This window comes from Panthera pardus, unplaced genomic scaffold (genome assembly GCF_024362965.1).
Source record: "Panthera pardus isolate Hobbes unplaced genomic scaffold, ASM2436296v1 HiC_scaffold_17, whole genome shotgun sequence".
Lineage (NCBI taxonomy): Eukaryota > Metazoa > Chordata > Mammalia > Carnivora > Felidae > Panthera > Panthera pardus.
In genome coordinates this window covers 1,964,341-1,982,577 of record NW_026526732.1, presented here as the reverse complement: position 1 = coordinate 1,982,577, position 18,237 = coordinate 1,964,341, and the positions used below count along the sequence as shown (strand labels likewise).

At 46.8% G+C, this 18,237-nt stretch overlaps 1 protein-coding gene across 1 annotated transcript in view; it reads left to right on the top strand.

The window, feature by feature from the left end:
* The window catches only part of AFDN (afadin, adherens junction formation factor), a 138,606-nt gene that overhangs the window by 48,847 nt on the left and 71,522 nt on the right, over positions 1-18,237 (top strand). Inside the window, 6 exon segments of the mRNA XM_053904283.1 lie at positions 303-460; positions 7,811-7,922; positions 9,189-9,356; positions 12,254-12,304; positions 16,842-16,936; positions 17,760-18,022. Coding sequence (XP_053760258.1) covers positions 303-460; positions 7,811-7,922; positions 9,189-9,356; positions 12,254-12,304; positions 16,842-16,936; positions 17,760-18,022 — 847 coding nt within the window.

The following is an 18,237-nucleotide window of genomic DNA, read 5'->3' as shown; positions in this document are numbered from 1 at the left end:
TCTTTGAACCATGGTGAAAATGGGTTCATCGTTATAAGAACTACTTGGGCTTGAAGAGGGAACAGGATCCGTTCTGTCGCACAGGACTAGTCAGCATACGGTGTTACTGGATCAGCAGGTGACTGTTCACGTGTGTTGCCTAGCAGGAAAGGAGTATGGAATTAGGAACACAGATTTCATCGTTGCATTCATTACAACCGGAACTTAGATGCCCTTTTTTAAAGTGATCATAAACGTTAGCTGTCTCGGTTACTGGGATAAAATAAAGGAGTGCTCAAAGATGTCTGAATGTTTTTTTTCAGGTGGAACACTGAGAATTTATGCAGATAGCTTAAAACCGAACATTCCCTACAAGACAATCCTGCTGTCCACCACGGATCCTGCTGACTTTGCTGTGGCCGAGGCTCTAGAGAAATACGGTCTGGAGAAGGAGAACCCTAAAGATTACTGCATCGCCCGGGTAAGTGACTACCCAGCCAGAACTTACCAGTGCTACACATGCCGGCACTTCTCGTTCAAGTGGCAAGATAGCCTTTGAGTGAAGTTCAGCGTAGGCTGGTTTTCTTCGCACTGTATCATTTAAAATGTAATACGTGGAAACCCTGTGTTAAATCCCCCTTCTGTTACAGAAGTAATACATGTTCTTACGATAAGAAAAAGTGTAAAAAGGTGAAGACGATAAAATCACCCGTAGTTCTAATACCAAAGGATAACCACTGCCCACGCTTTTGTATACACATATCTTTAGTTCTTATTTTGTGTACATAGGTGACTTCGTGTTTTTCATGCTGTCGTCTTAAGGTTTTCACTGAGATACCTCGTGACAGTCCCACTCTTAAGTGGACTCCAGTTTGCTGTTCTGACGAGCGTTTGGTCGGTGTGTTTAGTAGCCAGACTGTCTTGGAGATAAGGCCTGCGTCTCTCACCCTGGTACTCAGAGACCATGAGATGCTTTTCCTCACAGCTGAGTGGCTGACACTAAGTGAGATCAAGCAGGCTTTCTCTCCCGAGGCAGACTCCTTGGAAAGTTCTTAACCCTTAAGTCAGTCACGAGGAAATGCTGACTTCTTCATTACCGGGATTTCTCTGGCAAAATCTCCTCCTGGCAGTGGAGTTTTAGAAGAAATAAATCCCTTCCTTTCCCCATCTTAGCAGTTGATTACGAAACCGTGATGTATGACTTGCCATAGTGCCCCCGCCGCACAAGATGACCGGGCAGTAAGTAGAGGCAGTAACCGTGCGTATTTGAAGTCTGCGGTGTCCCCAGTACCGACCCCCACCCCAGGAACACCCCCCCACCTTCGAAAGTCCCTTACCCCGTCTCCATCCCAGGTAGTGCTCTCTGGCGCTCGGTTTCGTGGGCTAGAACTGCACATAAATGGCGTCGTGTAGCCAGCGGTCTTTCTGCCTGCTTTCCTCCACTCGGCGCCGGGAGCTCGGGGTCGGCCGCGTGCTTGGCGTGTCTACACTGGCTTCCTTCCGGTTGCTGAGCAGTATTTCGCTATATGGATGGTTTGCGGTGCTTTCACCCGCTTACCTGCTGACGGGCATTTGGGTTGTTCCCGGTGTTGGGTTTTGGGCGGTTACGGTCAGGCTGCTCTGAGCATGTGTGTGCAGGTGTCCTCACAGACCTGGTTTCTTAAGTAAATGCTGGGTGGCAGGTGTATGTGTAACTTTTTAGGAAACTTTGAAACTGTTTTCCAAAGCAATTAAATCACGTTGTGGTTGCTTTGCTTCCTCATTTGTGTTTGATACTGTCAATTATTTTAAGAATCGGCCATTCTGGGGCGCCCGGGGGGCTCTGTCGGTCGGGCGTCCGACTTCGGCTCAGGCCGTGATCTCGCAGTTCGTGGGTTCGAGCCCCGCGTCAGGCTCTGTGCTGATGGCTCGGAGGCTGAAGCCTGGAGCCTGCTTCGGATTCTGTGTCTCCCTCTCTCTCTGCCCCTGCCCCGCTCATGCTCTGTCTCTCAAAAGTAAATACTTTTGAGAAAAAAAAAAAATCAGCCTTTCTGATAGGGTATAATGGGATGTCCGTGTGGCAAACGGTTTTAATTTCCCTCTTGATAGCTCTGTGTTAAGTGCTTTGTAGGATACATGTGTTGTGAATATTTTTCCCCAGTCTGTGGCTTGGTTTGCCTTTTCATTTTTTTAATGATGCCCTTTAGAGAATACATTTTTTTTTTTTTAAGCCTTCTATTATTTTTGTGTTCTCTGTAAGAATTTACCTCTTTTGAGGTTGCAAACATTTTCCTCCTGAAGTTTTGTACTTTAGTTTTTACGTTTTGGTCTCTGTTCCATTTCAAGTTAGCGTCTATATGTTGGTGTGAGATCAGGGCAGGTGTTCATTTTTTCCGGTGCAGATAATTGGTTGACCCAGCACCATTTGTTAAAAGGACTTTCTTTTTTTCCCTGTTGAGTGCTTTAACGTCTTTGTTGAAAATCAATTGGCCGTATGTGTGTGTGGTTCTATTTCTGGAGTCTGTTAATCTGTATTTTATTTTTTTGTGAACACCACACTGTATCAATAACTAGATTGATAATAAGTCTTAAAATCAGGTAAATAAGTCCCAATTTTGTTCTTGCTTTTATTTTTTCTAATATTTATTTTTGAGAGACCGCGCACATGTGCATGGTGGGGGGAGGGGCAGAGAGAGAGAGGGAGACACAGAATCTGAAGCAAGCTCCAGGCTCCCCGCTGTCAGCACGGAGCCCGACGCAGGGCTTGAACCCATGAGCTGTCAGATCATGACCTGAGCCAAAGTTGGATATTTAACAGACCGAGCCACCCAGGGGCCCCTGTTTTTGCTTTTAAAAATTGCTTCAGTTATTCTGTATTATTTATGTTTCTGAATAAATTTCAGAATCAGCTTGTCCATTTCTGCACAGAACCTGCTGGAGTTGTGACTGGATTTGCATGGACTCTAGATAAGTCAGGGGACACCCTGTCCTCAGTCTCCAGTCTTCTAGGCTGTGGACAGAGTGCACCTCTGTGTGTGTGATCTCTGTGCTCCCAGTAGTATTTTGTAGTGCTCGGAGTAGAGGTCTAAGACCTCTTTTATTAGCTAGATTGAATTAAGTAAAAGAGTCTGTTGAGTTTTATGCCTTTTAATTTTGTTGAAAAGCTAAGAAGTTATATTCAGTTGGAAAAACGGTTTGGTAGATTTTGTAGTTTGATAAATATAGTTGAATTGTCAGCTGAAAATAGATGAGAGAACAGATTTTTTTTCCCATTAAAATGACAACAAAGAAATAAAAACTTGTCTAAGTGCTCAAGAACGAAGAGAATGAGAGGAGAGATGGCGGAAGATAGGGTTGTGAGTGAATTTCTGAAGAAGCAGGTGACAGGTGTCCTGCTCATTGGGCCGCAGAAAGCCTACGGAGAGAACCCGCCAGGGAGGAGCTTGCTAGTGCCCATGTCACGAGCCCACGCGGACCCAGGAATGAGTTGCTTTAGCACTTCCCGAGTCCACATTGAAAGCAGAGCTAAATCATATTGGGTTGAAGGTTTCCAGAAGCAGTGGACTCCACCAGATTTCCTTCCCATTCCAACTGCCGTCTCTTGTCTCCGTGTGAAGGCTGTGGTCGACCTGATGGGGAGGAGGCCTTGTGTTTGGGGGTAACGGGCACACAGGGCACAGCAAGGGCCTTGACTGAAAGCGGGAGGGTGGAGCGGAAGCCTCTGCCCAGGATGCTGACGGCCAGAAGATTTAAGGACTTCTCCCAGAAGGCACTCTCTGACCACGTGAGAAGGATGTGTATGCAAACTGACCTGTGGAAGCGCTGGTCCAGTAACCTCAGGCCTCCTGGCAGGAATCCTCGTGCATACATACGTACGTACGGCCCTCACCTTGAGGTCTCTCGTGACTCACTGTTGAACATGAACGGACGGCCAAGGTTCAACAGACACTGAAACACCTTTGAGACGAAAGACCAACCCAAACAGGCAAAAGAACACAGATGAGATAAGACAGAAAGCAGACGGAAGTGTTCAAAGACCGAGAGACTCGGACAGTAAGGAAGACCGTGTATCTGTGGAATAAGACCAAATAAGTCCTGTAAGAAGGGACACTCAGACCTTAGAAGTTTATAAATGTAAGTAAATAAGGGATAGGAGAAAAGTATCAATAAAAGGGGTGAAAGATAAAGGTAAGGAAACATGCCAAGTGTAGAACAAAACGAAAAGATCAGAGAGTTAGATCCGCAGTAGAATACCTAACACTTACCTAAAGGAGGGTCAGATAGAGAAAGCAAGAGGACATGGGGAGAGAGAGAAGTTACCAAAGAAATGTACTAGAATATCTCCCAGAACAGGAGGGTTTGAGTTGCTGGTTTGAAAAGGCCCACTGAATAATGGTACAGTTACTGAAAAAGATCCAAACCAGGGCATACTATTTTGAAATTGTAGAAAACTAGAGAAAAGAAAGCAAGGATTCCAAGGAGAAAGATTCAAGTCGCATATAAAGGATTGGGGGGCAAGATTGCTGCCAGTCATTTCAGTAGTGGTCACGGAGTCTGGAATACATGTAGCTTTCTAATTCAGAGTGGAATGGTTTCCAGTCCAGATTGTTAAATGGTAGGTACATGGAACGAAGACCTTTCAAAACCCGTAAGGCCAAACTTACCACCCATTCAGCCTTTCTCAAAAAGGTACCGCAGGGTATTCTCCGGCAAGATGGGCGGAGTGGGCCAAGAAAGGGAAAGATCCAGCCAGGCTCCCAGAATAGAGTCCGGCACAGGAGGTCATCCCAGCAGTGGTGGCGAAGGAGGGTCTGGAGGGCATCTGTGCAGTCATCCTACAGAGCACCCGCTTCAGAGTGGACGTAGCGTTTGAGATCGAGAATGGTGTTTATAAATAAGGTGAGAAGTGTCACGGTCTATCTAAAACAAGGGGCTAGTGAATTCCCGAGTGTGTTTCTGTGAGGGCTTGTTCTCATTCCCGTGTGTTACAGCAGGTAGTAAGAAGCAAACTCCGCACCCATCACTGAAGGGATGCCCGTCTGTACCATTGAATACCTGTGGCTGTGAAACATGATGAATTAAACCCATTTTATAAAACACCCTTTATTTGGAAAAACAATTACCGTAAAATAAAATGAAGCAACGTGAACCCCTGTGCGTGCATCCGTGACGGTGGATGCGTGGGAAGGGTACGTTCCAGGTCACTACCCGCCGACGTGAGGGGGAAGGGCAGGGAATGGAAGATTTTGAAATACCACGTGCGATGCAGATGTGAGCCTCTTACGTGAGGTAGATGGGTGAAGGTCATTGCCAAAAGCGTGGTCGTAAAAATAGTTCTCTCACAGTGGGGTTCGTTTCTTCCTTGGGCTTTTCTGTATTTCACTTTTTCACAGTGATCCTGCATGATTGGGAATGGGGACGAAGCGCCTCAAAGCTCGTGTGTCCCGTGGGGTGGGGAAGATAGGTGACCACGAGTGTTTGGTGTTGATGTGCTCTTTCGTTTCTTTGGTCTTACTAGGGAAGAGCAAGAACTAGGATTGGTGAGTTGCAAGGGGAAACCGTGCTTCCAGATGTGCAAAAGTATATTTTATACTGGGTTTCTGGCTATTAGCGTTCATAGAGAAACTGTATCATGACCTGAAATTCCACCATACTTTGGGGGGGGGGGGTGCCTCGGGTCAGGTCGGGAGAGCAGGTAACCAAGGTAATTGTGTCTTCCCTCTGGAGGGAAAATCCTGAAGATCCAGGACGTTCTGGTGCATTTTCTCCTGGCGGTGACGTCTGAAGTAGAGGACGCCCTGCAGTAGTTGGGCCCTGGGGACCCTTGCCTTCCGTTGAGGAGCGCGTGGTAGGAACTGCTGTACCCACGGGAAGCACCTAATTGGGCCCACGGATAAGGGTGGATTTGGATACGCGCTCCTTACACTTGGGGTCAGCAGCGGCTATAAACGGTGTTCCTGGTCAGAATAAAGTCAGTAAATCGGTAGTGTACGAGTCCTGCCCCTGCTACTCTGTGGTCACCCGGGGCAGGAGCTCGGTTACCGGGGCCTGACCTTGTGCTCCGTACTTGGGATCGCTTAAGTGTCTGCCAGGGGACCGTGGACCATTAAATAATACTCAGTTCCGCGTAAAGGTGCGTTCGATATAATACATGGTAATGAACTTTATCATCTTTTCCCTGTCCTTCATTTCTGCTGTACTTTTACGGATGAACTTCAGAAGTGTAAGGGCACCTTAATCAGGGTCATGAGGTTGTAAGAGCCTGCTTTGGGCTTGTAGTGACGGGCCTCTTTGAGGTCACTTGAATCTCTTTTGAGGGTCTCCTGCTTTGGGTTTTCTGTTCTATCACATCCTTGCAAATTCTGCTTCGTAGGCAGTACGGAGGTGATTACCGTTTTAATCCTGTTTTCTTTCTTGGCTTGCCATCTTGCTAGCTTCGTGATACGTAGCTCTTCCATGCTCATCGTTGTTCTGGCTGTTCAATTATTCTACAAATATTTAAGTTCCTCTTGTTGGATACTCTGCTAGGTTACAAAAACAACAGCTGTCTTTAAAGGAACTTACAGAGAAGCCAAGAATGAGAAGAGAAACATGGAGTGCTGAAATGAGAGCAATCAGGGAAGGCCTCCTGGAAGAGCTGTAGTTGAGCTAGACATGGCCAGTGGGTCACCGGCCTTCAGGCCCAAGAAATCGGGGAAGTATGGAATTCATGGCCTGCTCTGAGAGCTCTGAGTAGTTCTACGTGCCCGGATCTACCAGGGTGTGTGACAAAGATCGGGACGCAAAAGAGGAGTGAAGGTCAGGTCCTGAACTGTGTGTTCTAAGCCCAAGGTACCAAATTCAGGACAAAGCAGTACGAGGAAAGATGAATTACTTTAGCAAGAGGGTGTGTTGTAATGCATTTGTCTTTTTAAGGTAATCTGAAGCAGTGTGGAGATGCTGTAGGCTTCTGCACAAGAGTCTCATCCATCTGGTGTGTGAGTGTGAGGCCGTATCTAGGTGGTAGGGCCTGTGAACAGAACTCTGTTGCAGTACTGGACGTTGAAAATAATGTTCCGATGCCACTGGCTTGGCTTCTCATATTTTACTTTCTGTAGTCGTGTTGTGACGTGTTAGTATTTCAAATTGAACGAAGGGTGGGCCGATCCAGCAGGTGCATGAGGTCCCTGGGCCTCCGTCCCCTTCATTTTTGCTCTGGATTATTGCGGCTTTCCCAGGTTATTCAGAGAACTGTTTGACTACCATGAAAACATAAAGTAGTAAGTATTATGGCATGATGAATTTTAAGAGCGTCGTGAATGCAGCATTTTAAACCAGACACTTAAAGACATCTGTTGCGTGAATAACCCTGTAGTATATCTAAATGATCTGATTAAATTTAATCATAAAGCTGTTATCTACAAGAAAGAGCTATTCTGTTTTGTCGTTATGTGACGGCTATCCTGAGAGATCCCGCCTTAGATGAAACTATTTTGTAAAAATGGTTACCGGAGAGTGCGCAAGTGGGTTGGGGACCAGGGGGATGGAGCTACAGTAGAGTGATCTCTCCTGAGGAAATTGCTCACAATCTGACCAGTACGTACAGTCCTTCCATAAGAGTTTGTTTAAAAAAACAAAACAAAACAATCACTCAGCTAGTTTTTTGGGGGGCCGGAGAGGCAAGTGAGTAGACGCGGCACAGCCAGCAGGCTGAGCCGCGTTGGAAGCCGCTTCCGCGCAGTGCTCCTCCACCATTGTTGGTGGTTTGAGGACTGGGGGTTTGGTCCGTTTAATTCTGTTGTGACTTTTATTTACGGGAAGTTCTTTTTTCTGAATCCTGGTGTCGTCACAGTTAATTATTTGTTCCTTTCAGGTTATGCTGCCTCCTGGAGCCCAGCATTCGGATGAAAACGGTGCTAAAGAAACGATCCTCGACGATGACGAGTGTCCTTTGCAGATCTTCAGGGAGTGGCCAACTGACCGAGGTAAAGGGTAATTTTATTCGTGACAGAATCGCTTATATGCTACATTAAACCTCTGCCTGGGGTGTCAGCCGTGTGACGCTGCCAGGGGTGCAGGAGAGCGGGCGTGGCTGTCTGTGCCCTCCTCCCCAGACCTGCTGAATGGCTCCTCTGGTCCCTTGTCCTGAGGGCCACACTCAGCCCACGTGCAGCGGGGGTGTGGGCCCGGAGTGGGCTGTCACGCTGTGGTAGGAGGAGCCGGAGTCCTGTCTGTGCTGACCAGGTGGGCGGATTGATTACAGGGGGGACTGTAACCTGCAGCCCCGAAGATTGTCAGCAGTTCGGTCATTTCAGATAATAAACCAGACTTTTCACTGTTTAGTTTCTGCTGATTGTTTCAGAGCAGGAAGGTTGAAAGCTATGTTTTGATGAAATCTCATTTTGCTCTCAGTTTCACGTGATAAGCTGACTGTCGTTCAGTGGAGGACCTTTGTGTAATAAAGACATAAAGATTTATTGCCAGTTCATCCTATCAGTGCTTGAATGTACGTTGGTAGTTTAAAAAGTACACTTGTGCTTAGTGCTTTCTCTAGACTGTTTAAAAGTGAACTGTATTATAAAGTCAGATTGCTTTGAATTCTGAGTGAATTCAGTTAAAAATCAGATCAACTAAAAAACATTTTTGTGTGTATGTATTTGTGTATGTGTGGTGGTGTGTGTGTGTGTGTGTGTGTAAACTGATCATAGGGTTAGTTACCAATATAAGCATTTATTTATTCTTAAACTGATGCTCTGGTATTTTTCAAGCATGTAATATGCTTGGGTAGTCATTGATTTAAAATAATCTTTGCAGGGGCGCCTGGGTGGCTCAGTTGGTTAAGTGTTGACTGCAACTCAGGTCATGATCTCCTGGTTTGTGGGTTCGAGCCCCACGTCGGGCTCTGTGCGGCCAGCTCGGAGCCTGGAGCCTGCTTCGGACTCTGTGTCTCCCTCTCTCTCTGCCCCTCCCCTGCTCATCGTGCTCGCTTGCTTGCCCGCTCTCTCAAAAATAACATTGAAAATTAAAAAAATAATCTTTGCACATGGCTACCAGAGTTTTTCAGAGTACGAGTGACTAATATTTCCTCCACTGAGTAAAAGTATAAATTGAGTAAACCTTCACTCGATCATTCCTTGAAAGGTGTTATTAAGTTATATTTTCCTGATAAATCTTAGGGGAGTTGGCCATCAGTCACTCAGCCATCCTCGCCTGTTTGAGTCTGGTTGATGATTTACAACATTCTGTTCTAGGGGTTTTAGTCTTTCAGTTGAAGAGGAGGCCGCCAGACTACGTCCCGAAGAAAACGAAGAAACATGTCGACGGGAAGCTGGTGAAAGGGAAAGAGAGAGCCGAGGGTTCCGGCTACGGCTCAGCACTTCCGCCCGAGAAGTTGCCCTACCTGGTGGAGCTCAGCCCAGGTGAGAAGGATGATCGGTGCACGTTGTTTCAGCTTTAAATGTTTTACCTGTAAGGAATTGTGTTTAAGTACTCTTTCAGTTGGCTGAAAACCTTTTTTAGACCGTTTATTTTTTAAAAAGTTACTCTCATAAGATGACATTTAAAAAAAAAATAACAAAACAAACAACCCAGAACCTTGAGGTTATATGGGACATGTATGTTTACGCATAAAAATAAAGTTCACATGGATAAAAATGAATATTGAAAAACAAAATTTAAAACCGTGAGTATGAGGTGTTTAAGGACAAATGATACACGTCTTTAAAAAATGTTTTTCCCAAAATAACCTTATAAAATACTTAGTCTCCTAAAAATGACAAACTGGAATGTACTCTTTGGGCAAATTTAATTCAAGCAGGTACACGTGGGGTAAGTGTCCTGTTGAATGTGTGAACAGTGTGAGAAAGAGTACCTTTAAGTTGACCAGAACAGTAATCCACCTAGAAGAGGGAGGATATTTGGTTTTAGAATCCTAACAGACTGGGTTTCTTTTCATGTTAGTGCTCGGTTTCTTTTTAGAGCTCTTCTCTAAAGCTGTTCTAAAGTAGCCTTAGAGGCAAAGAACTCTATGAACGTCCTTACAGAGGTGTTTTGTACACACATGTGGATGTAGAGTGAAATGTGTGTGTATGTGATGTATATAAATACACACATGACCTCTTGGTCGTTCAGCTCAACTATATCCTTTTTTATTCATTGGCTTAAAATGGTGGAGTGTCCCCCATATTCTGAAATGCTTTGAAGAACAGAGATTGCGCTCTCGTGCCCAGGACTGCTTTCTGATACAGCTCAATTAGTAATTACAGAAGAAGCTGCAAACCCAAGTGACTATGTAGGTCGTCTGGAGTTGCTCAGACAGGAATTCTGTCCTTCTCTTCCTGGGTTCTCGAGCGTTGGTGTTTACGAGACGTGGTCCCGCACCCGGTGGCACAGGCAGGCTCTGTGGACGCGGGAAAGTAGGGTTTGGGCCGATGCCCTGTAACTTATGATCGGTGGCGGTGTGCTGTAAGTGGTAGTTTTTATACTTGTTACGTTTGAGGAATTATCAGAATCGGTGAGCTGTTTGTGAGGAATGTGTCAGTGTTGCTTTGTCCCTCGGTTCTCTGACCGAAAAGTCCATTTAAACTTGTCGCTGTGGTTTGGAGCCCTGGCCCGGTATTGCTGTGCGACCGGAGGGCGTGTGCACACGGTGGCCATCTGAGGCAGTGACGGCATCTGAGGGCCAGCCGGTGTGTCGGAACTTAGAAGTTTCTAGGATCATTGGGTCTGCTTTTTGAAAGTTTGCATTGCATGCTAGAAGCTAATGGTTTTCTCCAAACCTAAATTTTTGAGGATTCAGGAGTGTCTGTCTGGAGGGACCTGATAAAGAGCTGACATGGGGTAATTTTCAGAGGACAGTGGGAAGGGGGTTTGCGTGGGGAGCAGAGCCGGGGCGAGCATTCATCCGTGCATCTGTCTCACAAGTATCTATTGATACTTACCACGTGTCAGGCCCTCCCTGGTCAGGGCCTCCGAGGTACAGCCACAGCAAGACAGATGAGACCTGCCGAGACCTGGACCACTGACATTCTAGTGAGAACTGCTATTTTCCCTGCTCATTTCATGTTTGTAGTCACCCTGTTAAACACAAAGGAGTTTCGTAGGCACGTGTGTGGGACGAGAACAGACCCTGCAGAGAAACCTTTCTCTAGATGTTGGCGCAGCGTGCGTGGGGTTCTCGGTCGCATGTGTCCCTCCTTGCTGGCGCCCTGCTGCCTTTACCCACCTTGACGGTGGAGCTTCTGCTCCGGGGAGGGCGAGGTACCAGAGCCGTCCCCAGCCCTCAGGTGCCTACCTGTGGTCTGACCTCCTTCCCCAGTGCCTCGGGCTGCCCGCCAGTTCGCCTCCCTCGCCCTTGTTCCACAAGAGCCTGTGATTCACATCGGCCACACGGTCGGTCCCCCGGGTAGACGAGAGCCGGGCCGAGGCCTTCCTCGCCGAAGCCATGTTGTGTTTTCTGGGCCATGCTGTTTTTGCAAGTTCATGTTTTTTGTTTTTTTTAATTTTTTTTTAATGTTCATTTATTTTTGAGAGAGAGACAGAATGCGAGTGGGTAGGGGCACAGAGAGATAGAGGGAGACACAGAATCCGAAGCAGGCTCCAGGCTCCGAGCTGCCAGCACAGAGCCCGACGCGGGGCTCGAACTCACGAGCTGTGAGATCCATGACCTGAGCTGAAGTCGGACACTCAACCTGCTGAGCCCCCGGGGGCCCTGCAAGTTCACGTTATTACTAGTTGAGCAGTCAGCATGCTGACTGAGGTGGATTTCGTTTCCATTTACGAGGAAATAATGCTGGTAAATGTGGGTTTGTCTGAACAGATCAGTGTTGTATTTCCACCGGACGTGTTACCCACCAAGCACCTATCCACAAGGCTGGGCCCGGGCTCGGTGTTTCCGAGGTGTGGGTGTGTGCTCATACTGTCCTCACTGGCTTTTGCAGAGATGGAGGGGTGGTAAAAAGTCCTTTTATTCTTTGATTTGGATTTAAGTGTGTTCTTTTAACAGAAGGAATCCGCCACATTGGGTGCTCGTCTTCTATGTGATGAACTAACCCTTGCTCTTCTGCTCCGTGACCTGATGTCTTGGTGTTTCCTTAACAGTGTGCATTGGTTTCTAACACACACGCTGCCTGGAGCGCTGTTGTCTTGTCCTCACAGCCCTGAAAACTGCGGGAGAAATGTGCTTTTCACCCTTTGAAAGGTGTCCTCCTACAGCTCACCCTCTCCTGTCTCTCTCCTCCTTCCCTCTTCACGTGCTCCGCATGGCCTCTGTCCTGCCGGTGCTGCCTTCACCTGGGCCCCGTGCATGTGCGCCTAGTCCCAGGGAGAAGGAGTCACTTTGCCTACTACAGCTATCACACTTACGAAGGTAATGCTATGCTTCCTACTACTGCTGGGACTAGAGCGCTAATGGACGTCTTGGGCAGAACAGTGTTACCTGACCAGACGTTTTCTGCATGAGTTTTTGAATTGATACGAATAACTTGATGCTAAGAAACGGACTGTACTGTCACCTTATCCGGATCAGTAAGTGCTCCGTATGCAGCATTCGCTTCATTTAATACAAGCGTTTTTTATAGGAACGTCTGGTTCCCTTATTCGGGTTAAGTCTTAAGTGAGAGATTGCGGCCAAAGAAGGGCGGGAATGGTATTCCTGTCCTTCCCCTCCTCTGCCCAGGCAGGTTAGGAAGCCGGGAGAAGCTGGGGGAGGAGGGGACAGGGGCGGGAAGAGAGCGAGGGTGGTGGGTAAGAATGAGGCCCAGACGAGCGGCAGGTGCCCTGCTGTCACGCACCCTGGCTGTGATGCCGGCGGGGAGGGCTGTCCCAGTCAGTGGTGTGTGTCTGACAACATTTGGGAGGCTGAAGGGGAAGAGAATCCACCCTCAGCTTATGTTCCGACCACGTTATAGGACGTTTCCAGGGTTAGCTCTGTTCTCCTGGTTGAAATCTGTTTCTTGTTAGCGAAGATGTACTTTCTTACTTAGAATTTCTCAAATTTGTGTGCGTCTTTGTGACGTTCCATAATACAGGTAGTTTTTGGTTTTATGGAAATATTTCTTTTTTTGTTTTTATATTTTGAATGTTATTTTTTTACATGTTAATGTAACATTCTAATGCTCTCCCATGCCGTATAGAGTTTACCCACCTTTTAGCATCTTCTGTTTGTTGCATTTCCTCCAAACTGATTGTGCACGTTTTCATTGGTTATTAGCCGAACTGGGAACTTCGGCATTTGTTCTTTGTAAAGAACATTTCAGCAAGTGATGTTTATCACCTGTTTTGATAATTCTACATGCATAGAGTCTAAGACCTGTTTTTACTGTGTGTTTTGTATTTTTTTATTCCTGAAAAGGATTCTTTAATGTTTTCATGTGTTTGTTAATTTCATACTGTAAAGTTATGGGGCACTAGGAAGGAGAAAACACTTCCTTTTTTTTTTTTTTTTTTTTAACCTGCTGTGTATAAAAAAAAAAAGCATATACTCCTCAAGTTTGACCAGAGTGTTTCTAGTTTTCCATTTTTAAGAGGAGCTAGTTTGTTTGTTTTTCTAAATAGTGAGTGAAAATACGCTCTAAGCTCTGTTTCAGTAAGCTTCAAAAATTTGATAGTTGTGGGGATGTGAATGTACGTTCAGTTTCTCACCACCCCTGGGACACAAGAAACACTCTGTGGCTCAGCCTTCTTTCAATGAACGCATCGCTCCCCCTTTTGTAAGTGGTATGGCAGACCGTGTTTCGTACCAGAAACTAACTTGCAGAAGTTCGCCCTGGGAAACGAGCAAAGGCAAAAGCAGAGCTGGAAGGGCAGCATTGTCCTAGGGTACGAACAAAAGTGCTCTTGACAAAATGGCCTTCTGTGTATAAGGGCTTGTTTTCTCTTAATGTTTAGGGTACTAGGAAAACTTGGGGTTATATCTCAAATTAAAAAGGCAAAAGCAGAGAAACAAGGTGCAGAACAGTGCGAATGGTAATTTAGGGGTAGCAGAGTCGACAAATAGAATTCAGGACATCCAGAGACTTGAATTTTAGATAAAACCCCGGTGTTGGTGTGAATGGGGCCCAGCGATTGCCCATTTGACTAGATGGCCTGTATTTCATGTGTCAACCCTGAAGAGTGTTCTAATGTTTGTCCAGAAAAAAGAAAAAAAAATGTGTGTTGAGTTGCTTAATTGTATGTGCATAAAACAGATTTTCAGGATTTGCTTCTGGGTGGACAATTAGGCCAGGAAAAGAAGGCTGCCTTTCATTGTGTACTTTCTGTGCCTTTTGAATTTCGAACTACATGAATATTTTATATACTTTTGACTTTCTGTCAGGACAGTAAAGGAACCACCTGCTAGAAGCACTGCTGTCGGAGGGAGAGTTACTTAGACTCGTCTGTGCCTTTAAAGGCGCTGCAGGTCTGTCCTGTGTGCGCAAGAGAGGTGCTCAGGCGGGAGTGAACGGTCTGTGGAGCACTGTTGAGTGAGCAGGGGGGGAAATGCAAGGGTTTGTTGCAGGTACCACGTTTCCGTGTTCGTCAACACCCCTGAGATGGTCCCTGTCCTTTTACTAAGGACAGAGGAGTGAAATGTTCCAAAAAGAAAGATGTCCATCATTTGAAGATGACCTGCCTCCCCTGCCCGTACTCCCCAGCTCCGGCCAAACCCCACTGTATCCAGTGAGTTTGGTCGCTGCCACTTGGCTCACTCAGAATCCACCCCTGGAGGCCGTATCTGTGTTTTCCCTTACTGTGAAGTCGTAAGAACTGAGGAACCGGGGAAGAAGCTTCCCTCTGATCCGTCAGTCGGAGGTTTCCCGCACAGCGAGATGGGGGGGAGGGGCAAGAGGTCCGTACTTCCCCGTTGCTTTATACTTGCAACTCTGCTGATGTAGCAAAGCACAACCTGTCCACCTCTTAGCTCACAAGGTACCCCTCAGAAGCACTCAGAATGCAGAAGAATGTTCATGTCAAGTTTTTCTTTCATCCCTAAACTGGTATTTTTCATGTTCTTGGTATTTTTCAACTTTGTATGGAAACCATTGTTCTTCATCGTTTATTTGCTGCTTTTGCTTACTTTGTAATGCATTGGTGTAATTTCTTTGTGACCATATTGCATTATTTTCTTCATTTTCCGTCACTGATTGTTTCCTGTTAATAAACTAAACCTTTGTTGAGTGTATACTGTGGAGCAGACGCTGTACCAAATGCCAAGATACAGAGATTTAAAAAAGAGCCGCCAAGGAGCTCGGAGATGGGGCGGCAAGTAAATAAAACACTCGTGCGCCAGGGAGAGCGGCAGGAAGATGAAGCGATCCGTGGTGCTGAGGAGGACGTCGCACGCCACTTCCTGACCGGGACTATGTACTGGGACTGCCTGTGCTGTTTAAAGCCGCCAAAATCCCACACATTCCTAGGGGGCTTGGACTCTGCGGGTATGGAAGGGAACTGCCCGCGTCCAGGGGAAGCCCTGGATGGTTCCAGTGCCTCATTTTGGGTCAGGACTTGGAGTTGAAATAACTGTTTAAAAAAAAAAAAAAAATGCTCCAGGTGGCACCGCACATGATGAGAATATTCCAGCTGTGAAGTGTGGTAGATGATGAATTCTCATTCACATGAGATGTTGTGTCTCTCAAATACAGGTTATTTTCATCCAGATTTGACAGGTTTCTGAAATACGCCAGAAGGGGGAAATGTTATCGGAATGTTACTCTGTGTGTACTGTGAAATTGACAACAGTGCTCATAGAACTTGTGCGCTCGCAGGGTCTTTTGTCTGCGGGAGCTCAGGCCGCACCACAGCTAAGAGACTTGAGCAGTCTACACCCCACGTGCGCTCCCAGTGTTTAATTTCGGAAGCGATTGCCTCCTGATCCCAGCGACTAGAGATTGTGACTCGTGGCCCCATAAGTGGGGCTGCAGGGTAGTAGCACGTCGGTGAAGTAGGTCAGGGAGGCTCCGCTCGGCCTTTTAAGGACCTGGTGTAGGTTGATGGCCACGGCCCGGAGGCGGGTCAGGACTCACTGATCCTGTGAGGCCTGTTTCCTTGTACGTTCACAACTCTGAAATCTGAAGAAATCTTTGATCCGTATCCTGCGTTGAGCACAGTAGGCGAGAAGTGAGTGAACATCTGGGTACAAGTGAACAGCTGTCTTGCTCTTCTCCCTTCTCCTCCCCACGCCATCCCCGTCCCCAGCCCACCACAGAGATCCTGCACAGGGAAATTAAAAAGACCTACAGTTCACCGAGGTATAAAATGATTGGCCACCCCCCCTCCCACCCCCAAGTTCCCATGGAGCTAAGCACATTTGATGGTAGTTCTTACTGGAACTTAATGTCAGAAATGGGCATTGGAATCACCTAGGGAGATTCTTCGGAAGACGTGTGCGTGGGCCTCCTCCCCAGAGATCTTGGTCCAAAAGGTCTGGATGAGCCATGAGGTGGTATGTTTAAAACCTCCACCAGTGACCCTGCTATACCCCGTCCGTGCACCTGGTGCCTGCCGTGTGCGGTCTGCATGGCAGGTTTGCTGGGAGGAGGATCTGGTCTGAAGGGAAGTCCGTATGTGTTGGTCATCTTTACCTGCTAATAGAGTTGCTCTTCAGAATCGTTAACAAAAATCCAGGGCCGTATGGCGGAGAGCTTTCTTTTCGTGTGGTAAGAAGATGATGGTTATAGATGATGATGTTGGCACCTTAAGTCACACGAAACAGCTGATGTGTTTGTGTCTTAAGTGGAAGTTTCTGAATATCCACTTAGTTAAATTGCATGGCATAAATTTGGGGAGTTTTTGATAAGAAATCCTGAGAATTGAGAGCTGTCGTTCATTCTAAGACAAGCTTTTGTTTGCTTTGTTGGCCTGTTTCAAATGACATGACAAGAACATTACCCTTTACAAATGAAGTTCTGTACTTTTTCCTTTTGCAGATGGTTCTGACTCCAGGGACAAGCCCAAGCTTTACCGCCTTCAGTTGAGCGTCACTGAGGTCGGGACAGAGAAGTTCGAGGAGAACTCCATCCAGGTGCGCGGGTGGCCACAGGTCTAGCTCCCTCCGTAGCTCACACTTGGGTGGGCGAGGGCACGTAGCGCAGGGCCTGCCGCACGGCAGCGGATGAAGGAATGGACAGAAAGGAAAGACTTTATCTTCTAACATAAAGAAATGCTCCACTGTGAACAGAGCAGACTGTGAAATTAGGTCCCCTCTCTGTCTCTAGAAACTTGATGTGGTCATCGTGTTCCTCTGAGACTGCTTTTCTCCAGAAGGTGGTGATGACTTCATGGGTCTTTGTCAGGATTAGAGGAGGTGGCCTGTGTGAGAGTCCTGTTGCTGGGACTGATGCCCGTAGCAGTGGGGGCTTCCTGAACGGTAGTTAAAATGTTAGCAGGATGTGGTTCTCAGGTACTAAATGAAAACAGCATGAAGTGTTCTTTAAAGAGGAAGTTCGGGTTCATTACCTGATAGAACTCAGCTGAACTCCGGCAGACCGCCCTTTCTCCTGTGCTGCCCTTTGCCGACTGCAAATGATGGGTCGGGTCCTTAGTGTCCTTTCCTGTTCTAACATCCCTTCCTTCAGCATAGCGGTAAGACAGATAAAGGGTGTGTGATCCTAATGATCTGTACAGATTATTAATTATCTGATAAATGTTTCAGGTGGCCGTGTGCTTTTCAACCCCGTATGTCTTCAGTCAGGTTACTGGATGCTAAAATTAATGTGTTCGATTTGACGCTATTTTGACAGTGTTTACGTTTGTACTGTTGGGAGGAAATCCACTAAAAAGTACCAAAACTTCTGTTTTTAAGTACTGTGTCCTTTGTGACGGAAGTTTCTTTGATTTTATCTTAGCTGTTTGGATCAGGAATTCAGCCCCATCACTGTGACCTCACAAACATGGATGGAGTTGTCACCGTGACTCCGAGAAGCATGGACGCCGAGACGTACGTGGAAGGACAGCGCATCTCCGAGACGACCATGCTGCAGAGCGGGATGAAAGTGCAGTTTGGGGCATCACACGTGTTCAAGTTTGTGGACCCCAGCCAGGACCACGCTGTGGCCAAGAGACCCGTGGATGGAGGCCTGACGGCCAAGGGCCCCAGACAGAAGCCTGGGTAATTCTATGTCAGCTGTGAGAGTTTCAGGGTGTCTGATCGTGTGAGAAGCGATCAGAATCAGGCGTGCGTTATTACAGGTGGTTTTATTTTTAAACATTCCAAGTGGGGTTTGTTCTTGTTGATTTGGGCTGGTTTTGGAGGAGGAAGAAAGAGGTCTTGACTTTATCTGAACATTGGAAGTTGGGGCTGGTTTTTAAATTATTTTCAGGGTT